Source organism: Strix uralensis, chromosome Z, assembly GCF_047716275.1.
Source record: "Strix uralensis isolate ZFMK-TIS-50842 chromosome Z, bStrUra1, whole genome shotgun sequence".
Taxonomy (NCBI): domain Eukaryota; kingdom Metazoa; phylum Chordata; class Aves; order Strigiformes; family Strigidae; genus Strix; species Strix uralensis.
The window spans coordinates 56,330,274-56,346,679 of record NC_134012.1 but is presented as its reverse complement, the minus strand read 5'-3'; the positions used below and the strand labels follow the sequence as shown (position 1 = coordinate 56,346,679).

General features: G+C 40.8%; 2 protein-coding genes across 2 annotated transcripts in view; both read right to left on the bottom strand.

Annotated features, from left to right (window-relative positions):
• Positions 1–3,929, bottom strand: part of PGGT1B (protein geranylgeranyltransferase type I subunit beta) — a 36,566-nt gene extending 32,637 nt beyond the window's left edge. The window contains 1 exon segment of the mRNA XM_074855715.1: positions 3,605–3,929. Within this exon segment, the coding sequence (XP_074711816.1) occupies positions 3,605–3,729 (125 nt within the window). The 5' untranslated portion in view covers positions 3,730–3,929.
• A 51-nt stretch (positions 3,930–3,980) lies between these two features.
• On the bottom strand, positions 3,981–13,850 carry CCDC112 (coiled-coil domain containing 112). The gene is made up of 10 exons (XM_074855714.1): positions 13,759–13,850; positions 12,910–13,025; positions 11,036–11,157; positions 9,205–9,294; positions 7,861–7,936; positions 6,877–7,264; positions 5,735–6,139; positions 4,972–5,067; positions 4,238–4,356; positions 3,981–4,154 (listed from the first exon to the last, which is right to left on the bottom strand). The coding sequence occupies exons 1-10, from the start codon at positions 13,807–13,809 to the stop codon at positions 4,124–4,126; spliced, it is 1,494 nt and encodes a 497-aa protein (XP_074711815.1). The 5' UTR covers positions 13,810–13,850; the 3' UTR covers positions 3,981–4,123.
• Positions 13,851–16,406: the final 2,556 nt, after the last annotated feature.

Below are 16,406 nucleotides of genomic sequence, written 5' to 3'. Positions count from 1 at the left end.
TTAACATTTCCAGGCTTATATCAACTTTTGCCATTGATCAAATCTGTGTAACCCAAAATCTGACTCTGTATAATAACCCACTATTTCAAGCAAAACCACTACTTTTATAAAAAAAGAATGAATTTACTGTTCAGCTACAGTAAATTATTTTTTTGAAACCTTTTGCCATTTTCACACATGCTGTTTGACAACCTTTTACTGAAACTACTTAAAAGACATTTTCACACTATGTTACCCAGCTAAGCTACTTCCAACCAGGCACAAACATGCCAACTTCAGCACTAGAAACTGCTGCAAACTAGGTCCAAAACCACAAGGCTGTACACACAAGACAGACAATAAATCTCATCTACACTTAAAAATACATGTATCAGAAAAATGAATGTAAAAAGTCCTTTTACATAGTTAGCTTTCATTTTACTTATTTAGAGTTGATTCTCCATGTTAATAGTACCAGAATGACTAAGGAACAGCCAATACAGTGTGTTGGAACTCACATATGGGCAAGAACATCTGGCACCACTGGACATAAACAGGTCCTGATACAGCTACTGAAATATGGCATCCTTACTCCATATGCTATCCTGCCTCACAAAAAATTAAGACACATAGTCCAAGACTAACAAATACAACTCTCTTAGTAGCACCTTACCATAAAGTGTAAAAACTTTATATATATTGATTTCCACAGAGGACAGTGCTTCGTAAGACAACCCCCAAGTTTGTCATGTGTAGTAACTTAGGAAGTCAACCATCAAAGCCTGACAGCTGAAATTTGTTAACTGACCCACTGAAAGCTTACAACAGGTATCATTCATCTTACAGTTCTGCTTCAAGACTGCTTGTAAAGACATTTCTGATGATAGATCCAGGGCTCTGCATCTTCAGGCATGGACAAAGACCACAGTTTCTCAACAGAATTCAGGAAGCATTTGAAGTGACTCATTTGAGAAACTGAGTAAGCATGCTACAACGTGCACCATGGAGTACCACAATCCAAAGGACTTCAGAGACTAGGAGGGTTTTCTTCTGCAAAACCTCACAACAGTGACGATCAGTATCCATAAAACACTATCAATCAGATTACTTAAATACTGTTGCTGACGCTACATGCAATAACTACAGACAAAAACAATCATGAAGGCTTTGAGCCAGTAAGTTGAGTAAAGCACGTGAAATCAAATTTCTTTATCATTGTACCTACTCCTTTATTGTTTGACAAACTACAGAAAAGACCAGCACTGCATGGAAGATTTCATCCTCTACCACCCTGCCTGGTGACAGCAAATGCAGTTGTTTCTGCTGCAGTGCAGTGAACCAAAATCCAAGTCACTGAAAAATTTTTTTGTTTTGTTACAAGTCTGTCTTTAATTTAGTTGAGCTTCCCATCTAATTCACTAAGGAATCACAAAAAAGCAGGGAACAAAGGAAGTAAGAATAAAAGGGTAACACCATTTCTTTCTGCAGCAGTACCAGCTCAGGAGGCTTGATGAACTCAGTGACCTTGAACTTGTAAAAAGAGGCAAACATAGTACCCTCAAGGTTAAACTGGGGATGACACACTTATGGTTCAATCTCCCACTTAGAATTTGTTAACACACGTGTGTCCATATCTGCAGAACACTAATCTAAAAACCAGTGTAAGAGAACTGAAAAACCTCTGGCTGAGTAAAAACTTCATGACTTCAAAAAATGCATGAATTTAGATGACCATGATTTTTATTCTAACTGAAGGCTTAGACTGTGCTCATTAGCCAGAAATTAAAGCATCCTGAAATAGTTTCAAATTAACAGTTCCAATTTTCAGATAACAGTATTTTTTCAGTGCTGCACAGCCATTATATACAATACACTGGGCTGTGGTTATTTAATGTATTGTGGCTACTATGACCACATGTTAAATCTAAGCTCAGACAGCTCATTAATCTCTCATGAGTTCTCAAAACAATTAGCACTATTCAGTAAAACTGGGGAAGACCCCATGTAAACTAAAGTCTCTGTTTCAGCTCAGGGGCAAACTCCAACAGCTTGGCAATGTAAATCACAGAACAGAAATGTCTAGGTTGTCAAGGATCTGGAGATCACTGGTCCCATTTTCTGCAGAACACAAGGCCTTAAATGAGACAACCCAGGACCCTGACAAGCCAAGTCTTCAAGGGAGACTCCACCACTTCGCTGGGCAACCTATTCACGGCTAACTGCTCTAACAGTGAAGGTCTTCCTACAACCAATTTTCCCTGAAGAAACTAATTCCCAGAGCCTCCTGCCCTGTCACCACGGTCCCTTGTGAAGGGTGCACCTCCATCTTTCTCTGTAACTAGTTTCTCAGTAATGCGAAACTGAACAGATCCTCCCTCCTCTAGGCTGAACAAACCCCATTTCTTTACACTTTATATGTCAGTGTGGCTAAGGTTAGCCCTTTGCGTTATGATTCTAGTACATCTGCATGTTATTGTAACTTTAATGCCTAGAGAGAGTTAAGAGTAGAGCACGCCTAGACTTTCTCTTGCTGTCATTTAAAATAACTGACAAAGCACACTGAAACATCAGCTAGTTCTTAATGAATTATTTACATCTCTGAACTCCAAGTTTCTAGCTTTTGAGTATAAAATTATGTGTTATTTCACACACAGTTCAGTGCTATCCATACTAGTCTCCTTGTGTGTTCTTGCCAAGTGTTTGTACTCTCAATTGAAATAATGCTTGATTTAGCAGGATGACTAGATCAAAGTCATCAAACATTCTTTATAGCATGACTTGCAAGAGATTACAAAGTGAAAAGCATCTAATGATTTAATTGGTTGAGTAAGATATCGAACTGTCTACATGTCTCTAAGTTTTTATCAAGCACAGCTTGATAATCAAGTTATTGATCCTCTTGTGTCTCAGATGTAACTACATTACATGAAGACTTTAAGAACCTGAAAGAAATGCATTCTGAAGACGTTACAGGGACAATGGTGCCTCTCATTCAAAGCGAGGAACACATTTCACTGGTGTCTTAACTCTTACAGCAGCTAATGAAGATTTAAATTATTTCTGTTACATAAACAAGAGTCTTCTGCATGCTGACTTCGAGTTACAAGGGGGTTAAGTCATTTATTTTAAAATCGGCTTCCATGGTGGATTAAAAGAGTGAAGCGCAGCACTAAAAATAGATTAAGGGGATCAACAATTCTTCACTCGTGGATATCGAGGAATTTAGGCGAGCACAGGCTAAACCCCTACCCCTACCCACTCATGGTTTTGGGGAGCCGTCTGCTGGCAGGCAGATTTAGAGGGAGCACTGTCTTCTCGGCCGCCGCGGCGCCCGGCCGTTCAGACGGCCGGCACGGTGCTGCACTCTGCAACCGCGGGAGGCCAGGCCGGGGGGGCAGCTCTCCAGGAGGGATTTCCCGTCAACGCTGCTGTCCGCCCGCCGGCGAGGGCAGAGCTGCCGCCTCCCCGAAACGAGCGGGGGGCACCGGGCGAAAGGCAACGGGGTCTGTCCCGCCTCCCCACCGCGCGGCGCGAGGGCGGCAGGGCCCGGCGGCCCCGAAGGCCGGCGCGGGGCCGACCCCGGGGCGGGCGGCCCGCCCGCAGCCGGAGGAGCCCAGCCCGCTACCTGCTGGTCTCCAGGGACGAGTAGCGCTCGGGCAGGACCTGGAGGCAGCGCTGAAAGAAGCGCACATGCCGCTCCCGCAGGAAGTCCAGCCGCTCCGCCTCCCCCGAACACGGCGCCACCGCCATTCTGCCACCGCCCGCGCCCGGCGCGCACCGATTGCGTCATGCGCGGCGCCCGTGCCGCCCACCCCGCGGCGACATCACATCCAGCGGGCTCCGCCCCGGCGGGAGCTGCCGTCTGGGTCCCGGCGCCGCCGCGGCCTCGCCCCGGGGGAGGGTCGATGGCCGCGCCTTGTGTCACGGCGGCCGGAGGCGGCCTGCAGGGAAAGGCGCTTTTAATGCAAACGGAAATACATGCCGTCACGCAAACCCTGCCAGTCTGACAGGTGACGTTTTAAGTCCGACACTCACAAAATACAAAGGTAATATACGTCATTGCGTCAAGCAGATTTTGTGGGCTGCTGGCCGCTTCACAGGCAATGAAGTCATCATCCTGCGACAGAGACAGGCAGGTGCTCATCTATAACCCTTGTCTCCAGGCTGGGATAGCTCTAAAAACAAGGCAGAAAAGCATGGAGAGCTCATACCTAACTGCATTTCTGTCATGCTACACGTCGATTGTTCTCGCCCTTACCTATGCGGAATACATAAAAGCGGTTCTGAAGCTGTTGGTGCAATCTCTTTCATGCGTTCCTCCCAGGCCTTCGTAGGTCTGTACAACCTGGTCTGGTCTCTAGTTACATGAATCTCGACCTAAGAATCAAACAAGCAAAAAAAAAAAAATCGGTCTTTTTTCACTGATCACAGAATGAGTTACATACACTCATTACATCTTCATGGTATGAATAGGTGCAGAGTAAACAACACACTGCTGACTAGCCAGAAAGACTTTTCCCTCCACACTATCACAGGAAATGGCTAAAACATGAAATCAGTAAGAGGGGCAACAACTGCTTGCTCTCACTAAATTTCAGTAATTTAAAAGGTTAAACTCTTAAGAACCAAGACCACGTTCCCAAAACTCTTTCAGATGCCAGTCTACTTATTTAACTAATAGTAGAAAACCATTTAAAAGTTAAAAACCATGACCCATACTGCTGCTCATTTGTATGAACTACAGGCTTTACCCAGAATAAATACCGCTGGGAGATAAATAAATTCCTACTTGATTTTCCACCCCCTCTTTTTTTTTAAAAAACCAACTATGCCTGCTGCATTTTTGTCTCCTGATAACAAGCATAACTTTTTTTTTCATTATCAACCATTTAGATAAGTAAAAATATTTGCTTTTTAGATCAATGAGGAAAAAGGTTATTTAAACAACCAAGCCACACACACTTCAGATTAAAACAAAAAAAGGTAAGTTACCTTCTCTCTTAACTTTGCCAGCATTTTTTCTTTTTCTCGTTTCTCTACTTCTTTAGCTTCTCTTTGTAGGATCCTTAGCTCCAGTTTATGTTGATCCTGCAACATATAATGAATGAAAAAGCAAACGTTTCTTTGGAAATGAAACAAATTTCATGAAAATACATATGCAGCCATTTCACAGGTTTCTTTTTTGTTGTTGTTTTGAAATAATTTGACACTAGGTAGCTACATGCTATAGCTTGTCCTGCACAAGCAAATTAGTTACAGCTTTTTTAAAAAAAAATGGATTGTAGTAGTTATAAAAATGAACTCTAGTGTGAACGGTGACAATAATATCAGTTCTCCAGTAATCAGATTTACATTGGGATCTCACTTGACCTTACAGCTACTGAAACCTGCAGGATATTCAGACATGTCTTTATTTTATATCTGCATACAACAATCAGCTCTTCTGATGTTTTCTATAGCACGGAAAACAACACAGCCCAAGCTGTTTTTCACAAACATTTTCACATTGGAGTAAATAAATCCACTTCTATATGTATAAAGAATAATCCTGTAGAACTTAGATACTGAGGAAAAGGAACATCTTTGTCTAAAATAAAGTTTCATACTGGTTCTGGTATGTAACAGATGCTGTTACAGTGAATCAAAAATAGATTTACATGAATGAAACTTGCATTTTAAGAAGTTTAACAGATTATATTGTAGGAGGAAGTAGGTGAATTTAAAACAACACGCATAAATAGAGACAATTACGCACACGCTCTTGAAACTTAGTAATTTCTTCTGCAGCAGTTCTCTTCCTTTCCTCCTTTTCATCTTCCTCTCTCCTCTCCTTTTCAAGCTTTTCAAGTTCTCCCTTTTCTTTCTTTTGCAAGGTATACCTTTCCAACAGTAACTTCATGTGGCGCTGGCGTTCTTTTTGTTGCTTTTTTTCCTTCTCTTCTAGTTTTAGTTGTGATCCTTGTTCCATTGCAAATACTGTTGCTTTCTGTTTCTTCCATGCTTCAATTGCTGCTTGTTGTCTTTTTCTTTCTTCTGCTTTTTGCTTCTGAGCTTCTTCATGCTGTAGCCATTCTTCCCTGAGCATTTTTTCTGACTTCTCTTTCTCCTTCAAGTTTCTTTCTTTTTCTTGCTGCTGCTTTTCTTTCCACTTCTTAACTGACTGCAAGAGAACAGCACAGGAAAAAAAATAAAAAGGTTTTTGTGAAAATTTTACACATTCCTGTTGATTCGGTTGGATGAAAACATATGCTCCAAGGATACACACTGCAGATAGGAATTAAAAGTCTAAGGGCAAAACTTAAGTTAAAGAAGCATTTATGTCTGCTTTCTCACATTTTTTTTTTTTCTATTTTATAGATCACACAGGCAGGTTTAATATGTGCCTGCTAAAATTATTTAAGTTATGGCATTCATATTAACTTTGTGTAGTTACGAATGTTGGTGTAATATCCTTTTTTAATGCAAACATATTTCAGGTCTTAATTTTTTTTCTTCAAATTAACAATTCCACTTATTTTATAATTCAGATTTTATGTCAGTGTATCTTGAAGGAATCATAATTCTCTATGTCAGTATGGCATAGGTATATTGCCTATATGGTGGGACAGATAGGATCACGTACTGCTCTGGGATTGGCATCTAAGTTGCTGGACCACTGCTATCAAAAGCATTTATGATACACTTTGGCAATACACAGCTCACTTCAGTGCGTTGTTAGGTCTACACTTATTGGTAATTCTTGAAGACAAAATATTTTTGGCAAGTTGAGGATGCTAAAGACTTCAGTTATATACCATGAACTATAACAGAAATCCACCTAGCACTACCACCAGAGAAGCAAATACAAAAATAAGTGCTTTTTCTTAAAGCTAAAAAGCCCTAGAGGGGTTATTTTACCTCTTTCTTTCTTTTGTGTAAGATTAGAAATTCTTGATACCATTTGTTATGCTGTTCAATATCTTCTTTTGTTCTTCCACAGAGATACTCAAGGGCTTCATCCATGTAGGACATCTTTCCTTTGTGTTTTGTCCATACTTTCAGAAAATTTTGATGATCATAATCATCCCAGCCTCCCTGCCACCCTCCTGTTTGCTGAAGAAATCTTTCAAACTCTAGTACTTCTTCAGTTAGATGACTTTCCAGTGTTTTATCAGCTGAGACCCTGGTTGATGGTAATTTCAACACTTTTTCTGTTGAGCTTCCTAATGCCCACAGTTCCGTTTTTCTCTCAAAGACACTGAGCTCATTAATGGTAGTTTTCTCCTCCTTCAAAAGCTGTTCGTATCTGAAAAGAGAACAAACACTGAAATGTAAGAAAAAAAAAAATCCAGTACTCATTGTTCATTCACTGAAAATGAATTTTGGAATTGTTCAATACCACACAAACGGTATTCTTCAAAGATTAAGAACTGAAATGGTAACACAGATGACAACAAGGTTGTGATGATCCCATAATAAAGCACTACATAATCAGAATTAAGTTACCCTTTTAGTGAAAGCACACATTTATGTCACTCAAGCAACTAACTCAATCCCCTCCTGACACCAGTGGAGAGAAAGGGAAAAACCCCCACCCACTTAAAAACCAAAACAACAGCAACAACAAAAACCCCACAATCTAATCTCTTCTGCAGGCTTTCTCTGAAAAGTCTTTTCACAGGAAAATTGTGACATTGGATCACTGCAATAACTATATGAGCAGCCTCTTTAAAAGGTTGTTTATTGAGATTCCGTCGTTGACAGCTTGAGTTTTGATTTACATACCACAGGAATCACTAGCAAAAGAGTAAATCAAAAGAATAGTTTAGTTGATTAATGCAAAGTTTTCATCGTGTCTTATGAAAGCACTTTTTCTTGTAGCTGAAGCATGTACAAACATACATTTGCCTCTGTTCCTCTTTAAAAGCATTGATTGCATTTTCAACTTCTTCCATCTTTTCCTTGAGCTTGTCAACAACTAAAAAGCAAAAGAAAAAAAGATCATATAACTTAAGAAGTCTACAGAATTTACCAGTAATTCAGCACTATCCAGAAATATAGGCACTTGCAAAGACTTCTGGGACACTTTTATTTCAGTCTACAAAAAAGCATGCATTTCCATCTCAAACAACCTTAAAAGACAGACTCTCTTTTATTCAAAAGCTGTGATTTCACAGTGATTTAGCTAACTGGATGCAAATCCCAGTATAAATGTTTATTTCCATTAAACAAGTCTAATTCTGAGTAACCTTCAACTGATTCACAGAATAAGACAGTCTTATCCTAAAGAGTTTCCACTTTTGTTTTTTATAACAAAGCAATTAGTGACTTAAGAAGCACAGTCAACTCTTGGGTCTATACCAGCTGTAGCAATCCTATTAACCTACAGGTCACTACTTTTACAAAGCTGAAAAAGAAACACTGAAGTAAGACTTTATCCTGTACTGTCAGCATGCTGCAGTCCTGATGTGGAGAAAGATGGTAAGACAGCTGTCTAGAGAAGATCTGTTTTGCAATGGTAGAAAAGTTTTAGAATCTGTTTTAAACTAGCACAACATCTCTGCGGACACATACTGAACACGTAGTTTGACCTGGCTTTAAAAAATAATAAACTGAATTGGTACAGTTACAGAATCTAAAACTCTTAGTTCAACTTTCATGCCTTGTTAGTTCTTGGTATCTCTGCTGACACCTTAAGAAGATAATGCATTTTTTATAAAATAGACACTGAATAAATGAAGTGAGATGCATTTTATCCAGCATCAGAAAGCTCTCAGCTAGTAGGAGGACTTCAACCTGAGCTCCACACAAGGTACCAGCGTATCACAGGAAAATGGTTCTTTCAGTGCCTATTTCCTAAAAGTTTCAAAACATCCAAACTGAACAAGTTGTTTCAGCATTTTCCACAGAATATTCCAACTTACACTTCAAGCCATGTGGACAGCTAGAAATGAACTTTATTTTGCATAAGGCAAAGAGTTACATAGAAGAAAATACCTGGCTTTCAACAGCCTGAAGAAACAAACCCACACCACTTCAAAGACAGAGCAAGTTTCTCTGTTTCCACATAAAACTGCAAGGTCTTTCACCATTTCTTACATTTCTGCATTCTTCCCTTCCCAGATTCCTGGAAAAGCAGACAGACTGGAGAAGGAGTATTGCAAGTCTGCAGGAGAACCATAAGCCCAGCTATGCAAGAAATGTGCGTAGAGGAAAATGTTCTTTAAATCTGTCTTCATGACTTACATTCTGGTGTAGGCTTCTCATCTTTCAAATGTTGCTCAAGTCTCTTCACATTATTTTGTATTTTTGATAGCTGCTGCAGAATTTTAGCTTCTGTTAAACAAAATAAGGTGCAGATAGTTCTAACAGTTTCTTTGTGCTTTAAATACAAGAACAAAAGCAATGAAGTGTCCAAAATAAACTGCAGATGTCATCTAAAGGAGGACACAAATTCTGTTTGATCATGAGAAACTGCAATAACACATTTTAACATGACTGTAACTGCATGTAGGTGACTGCATGGGCCACATATCTCTCCACATAGCATCAACAGATTTTAAAATTAGTAGCTCGTATTTCTAACGGGGTCAACAGGATAGTCGTATCTAGATTAATGCAGAGTTGTTTTGTTTTTTCTTTTTCCAAACCTTTTATCAGGTAACCAGACTTTGGATAATATTGCCTATACAGATGACACCTCCTCTAGAATTTTGAGGGAGACTGACCTAGGCCTCAAAACACTCAGCAATTAAAAGAAAACAAACTTGGAAAGCATATGTGAATGTACAACTACAACAAGATTTATTTATTTGCTATGTTAACTAAAGTAGAATGTTTTCATGTACACCAAGCATGCACTTATTTACTTTGTTACCACTTGGCTCCTCATGAGTCCATAAATACAATACTGATGAGGATGAAGTCCTGGATGCACCTTAGGTACTAAGGAGCTGTATCTTCTATCCTAAAAGGTTTGGTTTAAGGAAGGGATAACAGAGTCTAAGACCTAAATATAAAAACATGTAGCTAAGACACGACGCTACTAGTTCCTGCTGAGACCACATAAAGTGTAAAAGCACATAGATCATGCTGAAAGACCTGAACATAGTAAATGGGAATTCTGGGGGTTCTAGTGCACACCCTAAAAGATCATACTCTAACACTCCTTCACATCTCACATGTAGTGCTTTACACCTTTCATCTTTGTCCTCTTTATTATCTCACAGGGTATCTGAATTCATACTTCCATGCTCCCTTCTTACCACTGGAACATTTTTGGAACTTTTTACCTTAGTCATTCCTTGGAAATAGTTACTTTCTTAAGGACTGCAACATGTATTGGATACAATAAATTTCCTTAATTAAAAGATGCACATTAAAACACATACAAATTTGTAAGGCAAGTGTATGTTTAGTTGTCTCTGTGTCCTTTCCCTTCATTTTGTTTTGATCTTCTGTATCAGAAGGCATAATACAATTTATTTGATTACTTTTGAAAGAATCTAGGTATTGTGACCAGAGAGTCACCCTTTTTTTCCTGAAGTATTTAATTAGTCTGTAAGTAGAACAGATATTGTAGGACAGACTGTGTACTATCTCACAGCACTATGTAGACTCTGAATATTCATTACCCACAAATTTGAAAAATGCAAACACAGAACTGTTTAAAAGTGTATTTAAAGGCAGCAATCAGTAAGTGAAAACTTATGTTGTGGTAAGTATATATTTATTGTACCTTAGCTAGACTACATTAGATTTTGCAATACACACACAAAATTGATTCTGAGTTTCTGAAACAGTAACTTTCCACCAAGGTTGTTGTGGGTGGTATCTGTTACATTCAAGATTAAAAGAAAACAGTAACACAGAAGGCCCAAAATGTTCATGCTTCTGAATTTTGCAAATAAACTGTGGAAGTCTTCTTTATAAGCAGCACACATGGTGAAATACCACACTTCTATCAGCATCTACCTTCCACCTGAACTAATCTCTCTGTACTACTGATTATGAAACCATTTAAACAAACAACAGTTAAAAAAACCCAATCAAAAAACACAAATAAAATCCCACTTACTTTCAGTTTTCCTGCTGACAGTCATGCTACGTTCCAGTTCCTCTAGTATGTTGTATTCTACCCTGAAATTACTCTTCCTATTGTAAAGATGTCCATTTTTGACTTTTTCTACATTTGCAAGCCTGGAAAAAAAGGTTGCCACACCGAGTAAGACATGAATGCTTAGCAAAGCCAAGATTTTCCAAGGTTAGTATCCAGCTGAGGCTGTGTCAACAGGACCATCTTAGATTTTATAGAAATCCCTTGTTTGTTCCTACAGTTGTTTTCAAGCAAAATCTTTCTGCAGTTATAAGTTACACACAGAAGTAACCCAAGAACTTGAACAAGAGAAAGAAGTTAACAAGGAAATTACCTCACTGACAGGCAGTGGTTCACACACTGAAACGGCCTGAAATTTTATCTGTATGCTACCAGGGAGCCTTATGAGAATTTCATTGGAAAGTGCAGGGACAGAGACAGGCTGTATTAATGCAGTTGGACACACAGATGGAGCCACAGCACAGCCAAAACAAGTACATTCCCTCAACCTTAACACTAGTTATAGTACTACTACCAAATTCAAGTGCATTCGCATTCAAATAACTTAAGATATTAAAACTGCTACCTTACTTACCGACTATGCTTTATGTATAGTATGGAGAGCTATAGGTGATTTTGCTTTCTTACTAAGGTCAGAAGCTTTAGAGTACAACTCAGTGGAATGGGCTTTGCCTTACTACAACCAGGCAGTATACTAGGGTTTGACCTACACAACAGCACCTGCAAAAGGACTGCAGATACTGCACTCCTGAGCACACCTGTGAAGTTTGGTGCCACCACATTAGAGATCAGAACAGCAGGACACGGGTGGCACACAATAGAGAGACATCTGGTAGGATTCCCAATGTTAAGCAACACTGCTGACAGCCCACGAAACTCTCTCTCAGTAGCAGCTTGGTTCTTCAGCAGACTATTGCTGCTATATGGTTCAAATCCCTTTATGGCGCATTTTACGGTTCACAGTTCAAATGCTTTGCTGTGCGCTGGAATTCACAGAGCAAACCAAAGTACCAAATCTCCCCACACAGTACTCAAAGCCTTCAGAGCACAATGACTACAAAAGGACAATGTGCTGTAGTTAAATGCCATGCCTTTTTTGAAGCTGCTTGGGAACATCTACATTAACCAGCAGTCAATTTTTGAGCCATAACCTAGGATCCAGAATAACCAAGGAGGAGCTGATTCAGTCAGACAGCATGAAACACTGCTGTGAGACTTTAATGTCACTGTTCATTCAGGGCTCACAACTACAAACCTCTCCTTGAGCTGGGTGGCTGCGTCAGCTCTTTCTCATAAAGCTCACCCGCTCAAGAAGAAACCTCCCTGTTCTTTCAGCTGCCAGCTTAGTTGTTACAGCACTTACTCAAGACGTGGGGAAACAGATCTACACCACTTCTGTGCCTGAGCTGTCTTGAACCCCCACTTTCCAAAGCAGTGGCCTAGATATTCTAGATGAAGTGCTTTCAATCTTCTGAGGAAGCTATTGTAATGATGCTGCAATTCCCCTTTTTGTTGGTCTTAAGGGTTTTAGGTCCTTAAAGGTAGGCACACCTGAGCAGGAAAACAGAACTCAGTTATGCCACATGCACTTGCTTTTTTGCATATCCAGCGCAGCAATAGCTTACTAAAGAGGATGACTGATCAAAGTCCAAATGGTAATTAGAAGAGGGCATTTTGGAGCTATCCTGAACTACTGTAACAACCACAATAATCTCTCTGAGCCCTGAAAAGGAAATCTTAGCCTAAAGGTTTCATTGCCATAAATTCTTACCTTGAACCTTGAGTTATCTCCAGAACAGCATGAAAATATACTTACAATAAAGTGTTTAACTTACTGAGTTTTTAGCTTTTCTGCAGTTCTTACGAATTTGACTTTCTTAGCTTGTTCGGCTTTCACCTTCCAATTCTGAAATTGTCGACCAGCACCTGTAGTACTGGCACAGCTGTCCTTCTGTACACAACAAAATCAAATATTACTCAAAATAAGTATTTTTTAAATGTTCATTGGTTATTTTTAAGAAGACAACACCACAGTGCAGAGTAACAGCATTACTTCAGTTCTACACTGGCACAATTCAACTAAAGTCACACAGGTATAAAACTGGAGTGATGAGCGATGGCAAGCTGATGACTATGCAAAAATGCATTCTTCTGCAGAAAAATGGGAAGACTGCAGCATCAGCTTGCTTTAACAGAGGCTGCTCACCATACTCACTAAATCAAGGCAACTGCCTCGCCTCTCATGGTAGTCAGTCTCTGACAAGTCAGAGTAACTACCTACCCAACTATAAGCATTTAATTTACACTAGGCATGTTACTCCCATTTCATCCTGTTCAAGAAAAGCACTAGCTTAACTTCTGAAATCTGCTCAGTAACACTTGTAAATTGCTAACTCTTATTCATAGCAACCCTGAACACCGTTAACGTGACCACTGCTAAGAATGCAGATTGTGAAACTCATGTTCAGGTTATGAAGCAACCATTTTGAGGCCAGCCCAGCAAACCTGCACTCTTCCTACAGGTTTCCTTTTAACGTTTATCCCTTACACCTCGTATGAGGTTGGAACTCCTCAGCGGCCGCCTCCCCGCGGGCCCGTTGAAGAGGGCTCCCCCCGGCCGGCAGGCAAATCCGGCGGGCTGGGCGGTGGCCCCGCGGTGCGGCGAGGCGCGGCGAAGCCTTTACCTGTTGCTGCCCGGCTGCTGCCGCAGCCACGGCCATGGCCAGAGCCGCCATGTTGACGGCAGCCCCGGCTGCCGCCCCGCCCCGCCGGCGGCGCTGAGGGGCGGCCCGTGCCGCCCCGATTTAAGCGTCTCGAAAGGCTGGGATTTCGGCAGAAAGAAGGCGGGGTTTGCAGGTGGAGGGGTTTTCCCCGTGTTGTCGGAACCAAACGGTGCGTGTGTGAGACGTGCCGCCCTCTTGGAAGGGGAAGCAGTCACCCGAGTGCCTGCAGCCGCGAAAGCCCAGCACGCTGAGTGCTGAGCATCTGGAGAAGACAACTTCCTCGAAAGCCCCCAAACTATTTTCTGGTGCTGCTTGAGCCCCCTGAGCTGTCTTGAAGAGCTGGGGCTATAGGCTGGACATCACAAGCTGGTGTCCCACCAGAGTGGTGTGCTGATGACCTCGTGGACAGCGCTGGCCTGACCTGTGAGCTGTTTAGGATTTGTGTATATGGAGATCCATCAAATGTATGTCAGCAAGTGGCCCTCGCTGAGGGTAGCACTCTGTCCCGCTCTTCTCTCAGTGGCTGGTGGTAAATGAGAAGAGCCATGTATGGTTGTAATTTGACTGTGACTGATTAACTGTCTTGCATATATGATTTAAGACTTTTTTACCTTTCTCACCTCATGGAGTGTGCTTAATACTGCCTCCAGTTTAATTTATGTTGGAATTTAAGGTTTTGTAGTGATTGCTTCCTTCAGGAAGAGCAGAATACATCCTCATTATCCTGATAGAAAATAAAGAGATTGGCATTAATCAATATGTTTTTGGGACTCTCAAGATCTTGTTTTTCACTCACATAGACCAATCAAACTTTTATTGAGTTGCCAATTAACATTTCTGCAGAATAGAAATAATCTATTCGTACAGTGGCTTTGCTAGCTAAAGAGATTTTATGAACTGGTGTTTTCCCAGCTGCAGAACACAAAAGCGTTCACAGATGCTAACCAAATGGTCTAAGCTGAAGATATTTTATTGCCTAATTAATGTTTTGAAGAGCACTTTCCTGATATATTTTTCATCTTTATATTTTATGACTGCTTACATTTGATTTCTTTGTATTTGGTGAATAGGAATTAACAAGTGAAGGAGAACATTTCAAAACTGAAAATATCATCATAAATTAAGGAGGATTGTTCTCACAGGTTGCTACCTGAAATGGCTTGTAAAAGTACTCCTTCCACAGCAGTGTTTCAAAGTCATCTTTGTCTTGTCCTTCACTATAGGATGTAAGAGAAAGACCTGTGTCTTCTAAAACTTGTTTGTATTTGGTTTCCTTTGGTGACTGTCAGCCCTTCCAAGGTTTCTGTTACTAGGATCAGCAAACTGGTAAGTGGTCAGGGATTGCTCCACAGCAAGCACCTGTTTTCAGCAAGCATTTTAACAAGGTGGCTGCAGTCATAGTGTAATTCAGATACTGTGCAGTAGTTCACCAATTTCTGGATGGTCAATCTATATTATTGTTTGCCACACACTTTACTTGTGAATTACTCAGAAGCCTGAGGACTTTAAAAAGATGCCCTAGAAACCATGTGCAGAGACATTTCAGGTATTGGAGCAGAGCTAGACTTGGCTAGTTCTGTCTCTAAGCTCCAGGGAGATCAGGCATCAAGTTGGGATGCTGGTATGAAGATGAACCCTGGCTTTCAGCTGGGCCAGGACGTTACTTCATTCCCTCTATGGAGCAGGACTCATCTAAGCCAGGATATGCCTGTGGCGGGTTGATCACTCTCCCTCCTCAGCAGGACAGGGGGAGAAAATATGATGAAAAATGGGTTGAGACAAAGGCAGTTTAATGATAAAAACAAAGTCCACACTGGGAAGGAAAGGTAAGCAAAAAGATTTATTCTCTACTTGCCATCAGCAGGTTATATCCAGCCTGGGAAGTATGGCCCCAGTACATGTAGCAGTTGCTTCAGAAGACAAACATCTTAATGAATGTTGTCCCCCCACTTTCTCTGAGATTTTATTGTTGAGCATGACATCAAATGGTATGAAATCCCTTTGGTCAATTTGAGTGAGGTGTCCCAGCTGTGTCTCCTCCCAACTTCTTGCCCACCCCCAGCCAACTGGCCATTGCAGGAGGTGTTGGAGAGACAGCCCTGATGCTGTTCTAGCACTGAACAGCAGTAGCCCAAATGCTGGTGTGTTATCAACACTGTTCTAGCTACAAACACAAAGCACAGCTCTAGGTGGACTGCAGTGAGGAATGTTAACTCCATCCTAGCCAGACCAAATACAGTGCCACAACTCTTGGATGGCTGCTCTGTCCTTTATGTAAACAGGTAAGCTAGATCCGAAAGAAGCAAGCTAGATAATTACATCCTTTCCTCTCCCACACTCTTTTTCTCAGCTTAGTTTGGTGCTTGAAGTTATCAAATCCCTGACTCCTGTGTGTGTTTTGCTTCATAAAAGCTTTCAAGATTTTTACACAAAAATAAAGCATGGGAATACACCTAGAAAAAATAAAGCTGTTAAAATGTAAAGGAACTGGGTATACATAGAACAAAAAAGCCCAAATAACAAAAAAACCTAACCTCTTAATCTGGAAGATTCAATGCCAGCAATTGAAGAACTCATCACAGCCACTTGTATTTATGGAAGAGTCCTCA

Bases quoted from the DNA above. Each gene is read 5' to 3' on its own strand.
- CCDC112 (XM_074855714.1), bottom strand. From the start codon at position 13,809: ATGGCGGCTCTGGCCATGGCCGTGGCTGCGGCAGCAGCCGGGCAGCAA. The intron at 7,265-7,860 runs GTATGTTTGTAC...TTCTCTTTTCAG, and splicing joins AAAGAGGAACAGAGGCAAAT to ATACGAACAGCTTTTGAAGG. The intron at 4,357-4,971 runs GTAACTTACCTT...TTTGATTCTTAG, and splicing joins TGGCAAAGTTAAGAGAGAAG to GTCGAGATTCATGTAACTAG.